The sequence below is a fragment of the Hipposideros armiger genome, unplaced genomic scaffold (genome assembly GCF_001890085.2).
Source record: "Hipposideros armiger isolate ML-2016 unplaced genomic scaffold, ASM189008v1 scaffold_40, whole genome shotgun sequence".
NCBI classification, from domain to species: domain Eukaryota; kingdom Metazoa; phylum Chordata; class Mammalia; order Chiroptera; family Hipposideridae; genus Hipposideros; species Hipposideros armiger.
Window position 1 is genome coordinate 4186735 of NW_017731390.1, and position 11939 is coordinate 4198673.

Here is an 11939-nt window from a genome sequence, read left to right on the forward strand (position 1 = left end):
ATCCTCCACAACTAGATTGAAGAACAAAACGACAGCAACTTGTCTGTTCCCCTTCCCCCAATTCCCCAGCACTGTTTCCAATTCCCTAATAAAAATCTTTAAAAAAAAAAAAAAAGATGATCAGAGATCACTTCTTTAAAAAAAAAAGCTTCTACTCATTTTAAAGACTTAGTTAATGCAATAGGAAAATTTCATCTTACTGTGAGAAAGCTTTCCTGATTAACTCATCTACTTGAAACACGCCTAAACCCTATATATTTATTTTGTTCAATTCTTAAGATATTCTATGTTTGAGAAAGAGGTACTTGTCTGTTTCCCTTCCCCGATTCCTCAACGCTGTTCCCCTCCCCCACTTCCCCAATAAAATCTTTAAAAAAAAAATCCAGCTTAATGTCAGTTGGTATTATTTTTAAAGTACATTTAGAAGATAATGGAAAGTTCATGTGAGGCTATTAAAAAACTTACAGGGATCCTCAAGACAATTAAGTCCCATAGGAATTAAATTTTTAAAAAAAATCTATATGTAAATCTCATTTAATTCTTATAACACAATGAGGAATCTATTATTTCCACTGTCCTGATGAGAAAACCAAGGACCACAGAGCTCAAATTCTGGTTAAAATAATTAAAGCATAAGCCATTATGTTTCTCCATTTTAGAAATAATAGCAATACTAAGAGATAAAATATGGGAGAGAAATGAGAAGGAGAAAAAAAATCTCTCACCAGCAAAAATAATTCAATAAATGACTGTGACTTTATTCTTTTTTCGTTTTCCACAAAAACTATCTGTAGGCTTCCTGAGAACCAAACAAAATGCTCACCTTAAGAAGAATTTATGCAAATATCATACCCCAACAGTTAACTTAACGTATTCTTCAATAAGTAAATATAAAAGACTTCCTCAAAATAAGCAAACGTAGTTTCACATTTCCACCACAAAACTAAAAAAAATCTTTTAGTTTTAGTAATAAAATAATTTAGTATTATTTCACTAAAATAATTCTGCTCATTCTCAAAAACTGAATAAGCTCTTGGGAACACTGCAGGCTCCTATGAAGTTCATATGCACTAAAATTAATAGATTCTCTCTCTAGGTGAAGGAGATGCATATGGTTGGGGCTAATCTGTTCCATGCTGTAATTACATTCTAACAAGAGAAATGGGGCCACACACCACATAATTATACCTCAATATCCCTCTGGAAATCAAATAGGTCAATTCGTTGCCAGTTACTGCCATCCAGAGCCAGAACATTCCAGGCCTATTTTTAAAGAAAAAGAGACAAAATGAGCAGGAGCTGAAATGAAGGGGAAAAGCCAGCAACATTCGAGTTCACAATTCAATCTACTAATGATTGAAATCGACCACAATATTTCTCAGCACCCCCACCATTAACTCCCCAAAAGTCTGCCTTATTTCTTATTCAAACTTCATTCTCCAATTAGATTATCTCAGAAATGAGTGGGTACAGACACTAGCAGCTATAAAACATCTTAACGTAGGTTTTGGGGAAAGGACAGGTTGTGATAAGCATCACAGCCAGAAACTGTTTTCTAACTGGAAGTTTCTAGTTTGTAATCCCAAAATGAGACAATTCAGCTGATGAAAAGCAAGTCTGTTACTCTATCTCTAAACTAGAATCAAGATGAGGGTGAAACCAAAGAAAAGAGGACAATACACTGAGTATTGCTATGTTCAATATATATATATTTGCTATCCATAGCATCACTTGGTAAGACTTGACACTGCGATATGGTAACGTGGGACTTAGAAAACAATGTCACTTCTCCATATACATGATGAGCCTTAATGCTTTCCTCATTACCAATTTTCTCACTCAGGGATGTTTTTCAGTTGTTCATCTTTCCCTCTAACTTTATTCAGTGGTGATTTTACAACAGTGTAAATTAAAGACTTCTCATACATTTCTTCAGTAAGCTAAAGGGAGGCAAGAAAGTTTCTACGCTTTTCAGCTTTTCAAGATTAGGTAAAAACTGACTCCAGTAAGAGTTCATTGGGGCTGGCCGAATGGCTCATTGGTTAAAAGTTGGCTTGGGAGCGCGAGCTCTGAGCAGCAGGGCCGCCGGTTCGGATCCCACATGGGACAGTGACACTGCCCTCTACAGCTAAGATGGTGAACAACAGCTCGACCTGGAGTTGGGCTGCCGTGAGCTACCGTGAGTGTCTGGCAGCCAGCGTGAGCAGCTGGCAGCCCCGAGAGCTGCCGTGAGTGGCCGTCCAATGACCAGCGAGCAACTGCCTCACCTGGGAAGAGCACAATGATAATACTAACATAGGCCAGTGAAGCAACATCCTCCACAACTAGACTGAAGAACAAAACGACAGCAACTTGTCTGTTCCCCTTCCCCGATTCCCCAACGCTGTTCCCTCCCTCAAATCCCCAATAAAAACTTAAAAAAAAGAGGAGCCGGCCGAGTGGCTCAGTTGGTTAAGAGCTCACTCAAGAGTTCGAGCTCTGAGCAACAGGGTCCCCGGTTTGATTCATGGCCTGAGCTGAGCTGCCAAAAGGTGGCAGGTTGGCTCAGAAAAAAAAAAAAGAAAAAAAAAAAAAAGTTCATTGTTGTGGGTCATTCTGTAGTTTAATCAGAAAAACTTTTAAAGTTTTCCCTATTAAATTTAAAGTGTAAAGTCTTTAAAGTCTTAATATTGTTGAGTTATAAACTTCAAATATTATCTCTTATTGTAACAATCAAAACACAGGTTTGATACTGAAATTTTACAAAGGAAATTGTGGATATACTTATTGGCCCCAGGGTAACTCACACACTCAGCAAGAAATGTCAGAAATATGAAAGTAAACAAAGTTATTATTCTAAAAACCTTTAAGGTTTTTCTTAGGAGTTCAATGCTACTTTTCTTTAGGTAGCTTCATATTTTTCCAATGGTTTCTTAAATGGCTAGCCATGGGAGACAACAGATAAAACTTTTAAAGTTCATATGTTTACTAGATTCTCAGGCTAAATATACCTCTGATTTGGTTTGATTATTTCTCATTTCCTTATACTACTTTTTCAAGCAAGCAGGAAACACGCCAAACTGAGACTAAAATTAGGAATGACAGGTTCCTCCAGAGTCTGTCTTTTTTTTTTTAACAAATTAATTAAATACTTCAGGTACAGAGAACAGTAAGTTTAATTACTGATTTACTATCCAGATTTAATAAAAATTGGCATTGTGCTGTCCTTTCTTTTAAATTAAAACCTATTAAGAGGGAAGAGAAACCTGCAAATGAAAACAACAATTAAAACTCACTCAAATCAACATTCCTAAGATGAGGCTCTGCAACTAAACAGGTTTAGACACTGGTCTGGGCATTTTTCTCAATGATGACCTAAGTTTCATATGGCGACAGAAAGGAAACTCCACTCATCTGTACCAGCCATGGCTACAGCAACCACTCAAGTGCCAAGGACAGAAATGTGATAAATAGAAATCATCAAAATACTACAGATTGTTTCCACAATAGCTGATGCACAGATTTAGTATGGCTTTTAGGGTACAGAAATTACATGAAAGTTAGCAAGACACAGTGAATTTTTCTCTGGCAAGTTTTCTGGGGTTTTGTTGTCTTTTTTGTTTTCAAAATGGTCGTTGGTAACTTGAAGGAAAACTGGGACCACCTACAAAGATAAACACAATACTCTACGATACAACCATATTACACATCTAGCACCTAGAATTGTACCTAGTACATAGTAGGTTCTCAATAAACAGTTGTTAAATGAACAAGCAAAAAGCCACTGTCCTGTTTATAAAAAGATAATTGTAGGTACTCATACATTTTATTAAGTTAATTATTAAAAATATATCTGTATTATAAAAGAATGGTTCATAAAGCAATTTTCCCACAACAAAGATACTATTCTTTATATTGAGTCAATAAGATTATGATGTTTGACTGTTTTGTCACAACAATGTCAACTGACAAAAATGGATCATTAAGTATAATGTAGAAAATGAGAATGGAATCTGGTTTGCTCTACAATTTTAAAAAATTCAATTCTAGCTACTGTTTTCTGAAGAAAGACTATGGGGAGGTAACATGAGAGACCCTCAAGAGCTGTCTGTCTGTATGCATAAAATGAACTAGGAAAACATAATGAAACACTATTTTATCACAATTCTGAGTAGAGCCTAACCTTTTAATTTGCATGTTTAATGCTTTTCCTTCAAAATGTTTCCCGTTTGTATTGTACAAATACTCAAGAGTTCCAAAAAATTAGAAACAGTACATATAGAACTATAGAATTTCGCCATGGGTGAAACAACATCCTTTGAAACATCATGTACAACTAACATCTCGAGTAAATGGTTCACCTACTACAGAAGCTAAGATCATCAGTGTTAAGAAGGGGAGTCCCTCTAATCATGTCAGCCATTCTTACCCTGGAGACCTGAGCACAGCGACACAAGGTAACAACATCCAGAAAAGAAAATATCCTAAAAAGAGACAGAGACAAACTATTATATGATAAAGTAGAGCAATTTATAAAGATAATACTGCCCATATAAACCATAGAGGTAGAAAGTAATATTTTACTTGATAATGTAAGTATAAGTACCATACAAGTTCAATTACTTACATCAAGAGATGATAAAACATTTCTAACTGATTCAATTTTTTTTAAAGTAAAAAAACAATTTTCACACTTCTGGTTATCAAAAGAAATAGGCTGGGAGAGGAATATCTTTATAAAGAATTTTACACTTATGAAGAAAAAAAGATAAAATAATGTTGTAACACCTAAAAAACAGCAACTATAAAATGTTAAGTCTATATATATTTAACTCTAATTTAGGAAATTATAAAACTCATTTAACACATCAATGTCAGAAAACACTGCCTATAATTTTTCTGTCTTACAGAGGTTAAATATTTATTTTAAAGCACTGTTATTTGAAATAATTTATTTGCTTTAAGTGTGATAACTCTCTACACTATAAGCCAATATAGTGTAGAGCATCCTGGGAATAAAGTGCATCAGTCACTTCTGCTTAAAGCCCTCCTTACTTATGAGTACCCTTAAATGTCATTTTGATCTGAATAATAAGCTAAGTCCTTCTGCAAGTGGCAAAATATACAATATAGTATGTACTTTAAAAGATTCAGATTCAAATAAAAGCTTCTGAGTTAGTTTAAAAGAACAAAATTTTATTATTTAGTCACATTTTAGAACTTGAAATAAATTGAGTTAAAAATTACACCAGGCAGAAAGTTATGTGCATTTAGTAAATACTTGCAGCTTTTTAAAACTCTTTTATTTAGGTAAAATATATATAACAACATTTACCATTTTAACCATTTCTAAGTGTACAGTTCAATGGTATTAAGCATATTCACACTGTTGTGCAACCATCACCATCATCCTCTCCAGTATTTTTTCACCTTCCCAAACTGAAACTCTGTACCCTGTACCCATTAAACAAATAACCCTCATTACCCTTTTTCTAATTCCTGGCAACCACCACTCTACTCTCTTTCTCCATGAATTTGACTGCTCTAGGTACTTCATGAATGAAATCATATGGTATTTGGCCCTTTGTGACTGGCTTGTTTCACGTAGCTTAATGTCTTCAAGGTTCATCCATGTTGTATCATGTCAAAATTCCCTTCCTTTTTAATGCTGAATAATATTCCATCATATGTATATACCACATTTTGTACATCTGTCCACAGATAAAGGTTGGATGCCTTTCTTGTTCCTTTGAGGTGGCCTTGCTACCACTCTCATGGCTCTCCTTATAGCAGCAGTTCTCAACCTGTGGGTCACGACCCCTTTGGGGGTCAAACGACCCTTTCACAGGGGTCACCTAAGACCATCGGAAAACAAAAAGATATTTACATTACAATTCATAACACTAGCAAAATTACAGTTACAGAGTAGCAATGAAAATAATTTGATGGTTGGGGGTCACCACAACATGAGGAACTGTATTAAGGGGTCGCGGCATTAGGAAGGTTGAGAACCGCTGCCTTATAAAATAAATCTATCTTCTTCAATACTGATTACCAATTCCACTCCCAAATAAATATATATACATACCCCCAATCTAGGTACCTCAATTCCTAAAACAATAAGTTTACCTAATGCCACAAAACATTCTTGTATTGCTGATATACCAAATCATCATGAATCCCTGAGCAATTTGTATAAACATATTATACATGGGGGGGAGGGGCACAAGTAAGAAACTTTATAGGTAACAACAATCCTAGTTAGACTTCAGTATCCTTTCCACAGAAAAGTTCTCCACAAAGGAACGCACAATAGATAAACATGAAACATCAGACTGGAGGTCAAATGCAGACAGGAGACTCTGTGAAGCACACATCCCAATAATCATAATTCTATTCTTAGAATGCACTGACTGGGGTTCTATATGTCAAGATTGCAATGATCCAGCTTTTCACCTGGCTTCTGACATTAGGGTACATTAAAAATAGAAAGAGAAGATGTTGACTAGTCACTGTACTCCTTTATTCAAGTAATAAGAGCTTGGTCTTTCCAGTCTTAATCTGGCTCACTAGTAAGATAGATGTGTTAAGCTTCAGGGCTTAAATCCCTTCTACCACTCCACAAGTAGTCTGTCTAAATATCTGCTATTATTTAGTAACCTTTGACTTCTATTTATTCTATGTAGTTGACAATGAAGATAATTATCTGGAAAAACCCAAATATAAGACTTGGTGGGATAAGATGCCAGGATTTTGGCCACTGAAAATTTTTTTTCGGGGGGTAGAGGGGGGGGCTCACAATGAGTAGTTATTCTTCCAAAGGCAGTAACATTAACTTAAATTAAAAAAAAAAATCACTATACTTATAAACATGCATTTGTAGGATAAATCAAGGGGAAATGGTATTGGTATGTCTACATAATAGAACAGGATAATAAACTACATTGTATTTAGCACCTTTCTGCTTTTCATCATCTTCAGGCTAGGTATCTTAGACTGTGTGGTTTACAGTGGTCCCTTTCTCCACACTTTAACCTTTTACATCATTTCTTCTGAGGACACCTGTGTCCATAATCAGAACGGTTAGTATCAAAGAGATAAGAAACTGAGATGCAATGAAGGGTTTGCTATTATCAAAGAGTCCTGCTTGATTGCTTCAATAAAAGTCTACCACCATCTCAACAGATTGTTGAAAAACTGACCTAGCTTTAAGCTGCTCAGGCGTAAGCAAAGTGGGCCTCACCTTCCTCATTCTTGATGAGGAAAATAAGGAAACAAAAAGACCTTGGCCAGGTTTCTGAGACATCATATGGAAGAAGACAGTGTCTAATTATACATAAATCTTATTGCTACACAAAAAAAGTAAGTAAAAACCCAAACCCTTTAATACTAAATCCTTGGAGGAGAACATGGGGCTGGCTGTTAAAATTAATAATGAAAGTAGACTGGGGGATATGGTTAATTACCCATGCAATGTTTTATATAAAGGGTTTATTCTCAACTTCCTTTGTCTTCGCAGTCATACGATAAATATCCCAAACATTCTTGAGCCATACCTCTTAATATAGTCCTTTTTATTAAAAAAGTTAAAAAGCGTAGAGTGATCCTGGAGAAGGAATGACAAAATGGGTAATTCCATTCATATCACAGGGATATCTATGGTACAATTTTTTTGGAGAGTAAATTTAACAGTAACCATTAAAAATATACATACTATAAGGGCCGGCCGAGTGGCTCAGTTGGTTAAGAGCTCACTCAAGGGTTTGAGCTCTGAGCAACAGCGGTTCGAGTCCCGGCCCGGGCTGAGCAGCTGCTGAGCTGCCAACAGGTAGCAGGATGGCTCAGCTTAAAAAAAAAAAAAAAAGAAAAGAAAAGAAAAATATACATACTACACCCTGTAGAAGCAAAAGCCTAAGTAAAGATGTTTTTCAGAATGTTCATGGCAGCATTATTAATTAAAATATGGAAAAGCTAGAAATAACTTTAATATACATCAATAAAAAAATGCTTAAATGATGGTACATTCATCTAATGGACTATTGTACTTAGCAGCCATTAAAAAGAATGAGGTAGAGCTACATGAACTGACCTTAAAAAGATGTCAATAATTATTAAATGACAGAAACAAAAACAAGAATAGTATTTATATCGTTTCCATTTCTGAAAAATATAAAATATGTATACATGAACATATGCATGTAAGTATTGTACATGTATCTAGATATAAGAGGGTAGATCTATTATCTTTGGAGGGAAGTACAGGCTTTTTTGGAGGGGGCTATTGAGAGAGTAGGGATAAGAAAACTATCTGTTTATTACTTTATATATTTTTTAAAAGTGCTGGGCTCATGAGTAATATATATTTTATTTGTTAGAAAACATTTTAAAGATACTAGATGAAGTTCTTTGGCCATATAAGGGCTTAAAGCCTGCTCTGAACTTACAGGGCTCTGATACTTGTCCACTGTCTGGAAGAAACTATACCACATTTTCAGAACTGTATACTTTTTATTCTCACAAGAGACCACCAGTTTTCAGGACTAATTCACTAAAACTGTATGCTAGTGTCTTTATTTCAAACTACAGATGCAGATTTACGAGGCCCCTGTTTTAAAGAAGATTTCCGGTATAATTATGACATTAGTTATTATCCATGATCTGTGGAGAACTCTGCTAAAAGCAATGTATGTTACCTGTAGCTATCAGGGAGTTATTTGAGCTTTGACTCTTTAGACAAGAACAAGTTATAGACTAAGTTATCTGAGTTCTCTATACACACTTGGTTATTGTGAACACGAAGATGCCATCTTTCATTATTATTAAGTGAGCCAAACCTGGCAGACACAATCTCTGTAATATCAGATAATCTTCAACCTCTTAAATTAGGGCTGTACTTTGAGTCCCCCTCCCTTTTGAACTTGAATCTCAATGGGAAAGCGCTCTTAAACCAGATACAAATCCCCTGGTCATAAAGAATAGAAAAATAAGTTTTCTATGTGTTTTTGAAATAATCTTATTGTTACAAATACAGAGAGGACACTTGTTATCCAGCTACTTACAGTGAGGTATTATTTTCACCAGGATTCAGCTGAAATTATGCAAACCTAATCTATTCATGTCTGGTAATCCCATGTAGCACATGAAATCATTCAGTTCCTTAGGTGTACAAGTAACTAATACTTGCAATACCTGCAATCTGTGATCTGGGCCGGAGTCTGAATCAGGAAGGAAAACCATTTTCTCCCCTTTTACTACAAAGGACAATAATAATATGATTGGTTAAAACAGGGATACGGTCTGTTATTAGATAATAGTACTGTACCAATGTTCGTTTCCTCATTTTGATTACTGTATGGTGGTTATGCACGAGGATATCTTTGTTTTTAGAAAATACACACTGAAGTCTTGAGCGGTAAAAAGCATCACATCTGCAACTTACCTCAAATGGTTCAGACAAAAAAAAAAGAGAAATGATAATGCAAGTGGGGTAAAGGTTAACATTTGGGGAACCCGAGTAAAAGGTACATGGGCATTCTCTGAACCATTTTTACAATCTTTTCGGTAAATCTGAAATTATGCAAAAACAAAGTTAAAAAATAAAAAGTAAAAAGTATGATAAAAATCTCAAAGGAGTGGGGAGAAGTAAAAATACAAACAAGAGACACTGGCTTAACATCAGCCACACACATCTAAATGAGTCATCCTGTATTTTGCAAGCTATTGTAAACCCTACATCCAAGTCTTGAACCATAATACAACTAACATGCAGAAACACATGAGCTTAAGGAAACAAAGTGATTGTTAAAAAGTAATTTTAGATAGTTTTCATAAAATTGAGCTGGTTTCTTAAGATTATTTTCTAAATAATGTTTTCTTCTAGGATAAAGTAATTGCCCATATTCCCCTGACCTCAAGACAGCCCCGATCTAGTCAGAGGCATGACTTTAGGGCTATTAAACTAGCTTCACAATATCAAACTGAGCCTGGAGGGAGCTCCTGGTGTTAGAATGTTTAATGGTACAAAAAGGACTTGAAAAAAAAATAGTATCTTCACATAGCCAGGTAGCTCTTAATCTGAAAACACTAACAACTGTGTGTGCACATACACATAGGTGGTATGTCTAATATGTACCTTATTAATAGTCTGTCACTACTATGGCATGAAGGCAGCATAGAGGTGCTTGCTACTGGCTAAGGAAGTATGGGGCCAAATAAGACCTGAAGCCTCCCATTGACAAAATTTTAAACTTTTTAAGGAAATAACACATTCAATGAATTTCAGTAAATTATAAATACCCCAGATTGAATTTATTAATATTTATACTGATCAACTGTTATGTGTTTAGTATAATGTGAAAGATATCAAGAAGCATCTTTTCTATTTGTCTTTAAGGGTTTAAACAAAATCTATGGTTTATATACTTAAATGTATTCATAAGTAGTATGTTTTATGGTGTCAAATCACTTCCTTCTTTCCCAGTATACCAATTTTACTCTGTCTCCAATTTAGGAAAGGACTTGCTCCCATTGGTTAAGTACAAAATCAATCAATTGCTTGGAACTCAAGCTCATTTACTCACAGAAGTTGCATCATATGTGATAGTTAGATTCCCTGCTTAGCTTAGAAAACAGCCAATTTCAACTATAATGTACACAAGGGTCAGTTCCAATATAATACATATAAATTAGAACCAAATTCTCATTTATAAAAACACTGCTATGAAAAAAATGTCTCCGGTGTTCCAACTTGAGAAGTCAGGCACATGCTGTCCTTCAATCTCCTCCTTTTTTCAACCTCTCAACTCATGACTACTCTTTTCCACACCCTAGAAAAAGAGCCAGATACTCCTAACTTTTCTTCCCACCCGCAAACCTTCGCATGGTAGTGTGCTAAGCTAAGTGGCAAAGGTAGTGCTAGCGTGGAGTTATGTAACTCTCCACTGTACCCCATGCTGAAGAGTGAGGAGAACAGGCAGAATTAACGAGAGAAGGCTCATATCTGGGTGTATGTATATATGGTAAATAGTACTGTTCACATATATTCACATATGCTGTCTCATATAATTCCCCACCCCATCAGTGTTAGGCTTGGATATGTGATTTGCTTTAGGCAATGAAATTTAAGTGGAAATGATGTATACTACATCTAAGCAGAAGCTTTAAAATCACTTAGGTGATCTGATTTGGGTCTCCTGCGAACCTGCCCTCAGCCTCAGATACAGGCTGCTCTTTTAGTCTTCTAGGGATGAGAAACTAAGTGCAACAGACCCAAAGTTGATGCAGTAAGAGAGCCACAGCCAACCTCATGTAATGGTAAGAGAAAAAAGCCTCTGAGATTTAGGAGTTTTTGTGGTAGCAAAATCTGGCTAATACAGGAATTCCTCTTCATCCAGTATCCCTCAAAATAATATCTGTCTGGGGCCAGCCAAGTGGTGCGTTGGTTAGGAGTTGGCTTGGGACGCCAGCTCTGAGCAGCAGGGCCCTGGTTTGGATCCCACATGAGGGCCAGAGATGCTGCACTCTCTACAGCTAAGATAGTGAACAACAGCTCGACCTGGAGCTGGGCTGCTGTGAGTCGACGGCGTAGGCTGCAGTGAGGCTGGCCAGCAGCGGGCATGAGCTTTCGTGAGCTGCCGTGAGCCCATTCAATGGTCGGCGAGCGACTGCCTCACCCAGGAAGAGCGCAATGATAATACCAACATGGGCCAGTGAGGCAACGTCCTCCATAACTAGACTGAAGAACAAAAAAAACAGCAACTTGTCTGTTCCCATTCCCCAATTCCCCAATAAAATATTTTTTAAAAATTAACAATAATAACATCTCTCTGGCAACTACAGACCTTGTAGCTTATGGACAACTATTAGAGGTCAGAAACAGTGACTAAATCAAAACTACAATGAGATATCACCTCACACCTGTCAGAATGGCTACCATCAAAAAGAAATGACAAGTGTTGGCA

The 11939-nt window shown here is 36.1% G+C and overlaps 1 protein-coding gene across 5 annotated transcripts in view; it reads right to left on the reverse strand.

The window, feature by feature from the left end:
- The window catches only part of FBXL20 (F-box and leucine rich repeat protein 20), a 93045-nt gene that overhangs the window by 28290 nt on the left and 52816 nt on the right, over positions 1-11939 (reverse strand). For all 5 annotated transcript variants that reach the window (XM_019638704.1, XM_019638701.1, XM_019638703.1 and 2 more), the window contains 2 exons: positions 4409-4463; positions 1189-1263 (listed from right to left, as the gene is read on the reverse strand). In XM_019638704.1, the coding sequence (XP_019494249.1) occupies positions 1189-1263; positions 4409-4463 (130 nt within the window). The remainder of the gene's footprint in view (positions 1-1188; positions 1264-4408; positions 4464-11939) is intronic.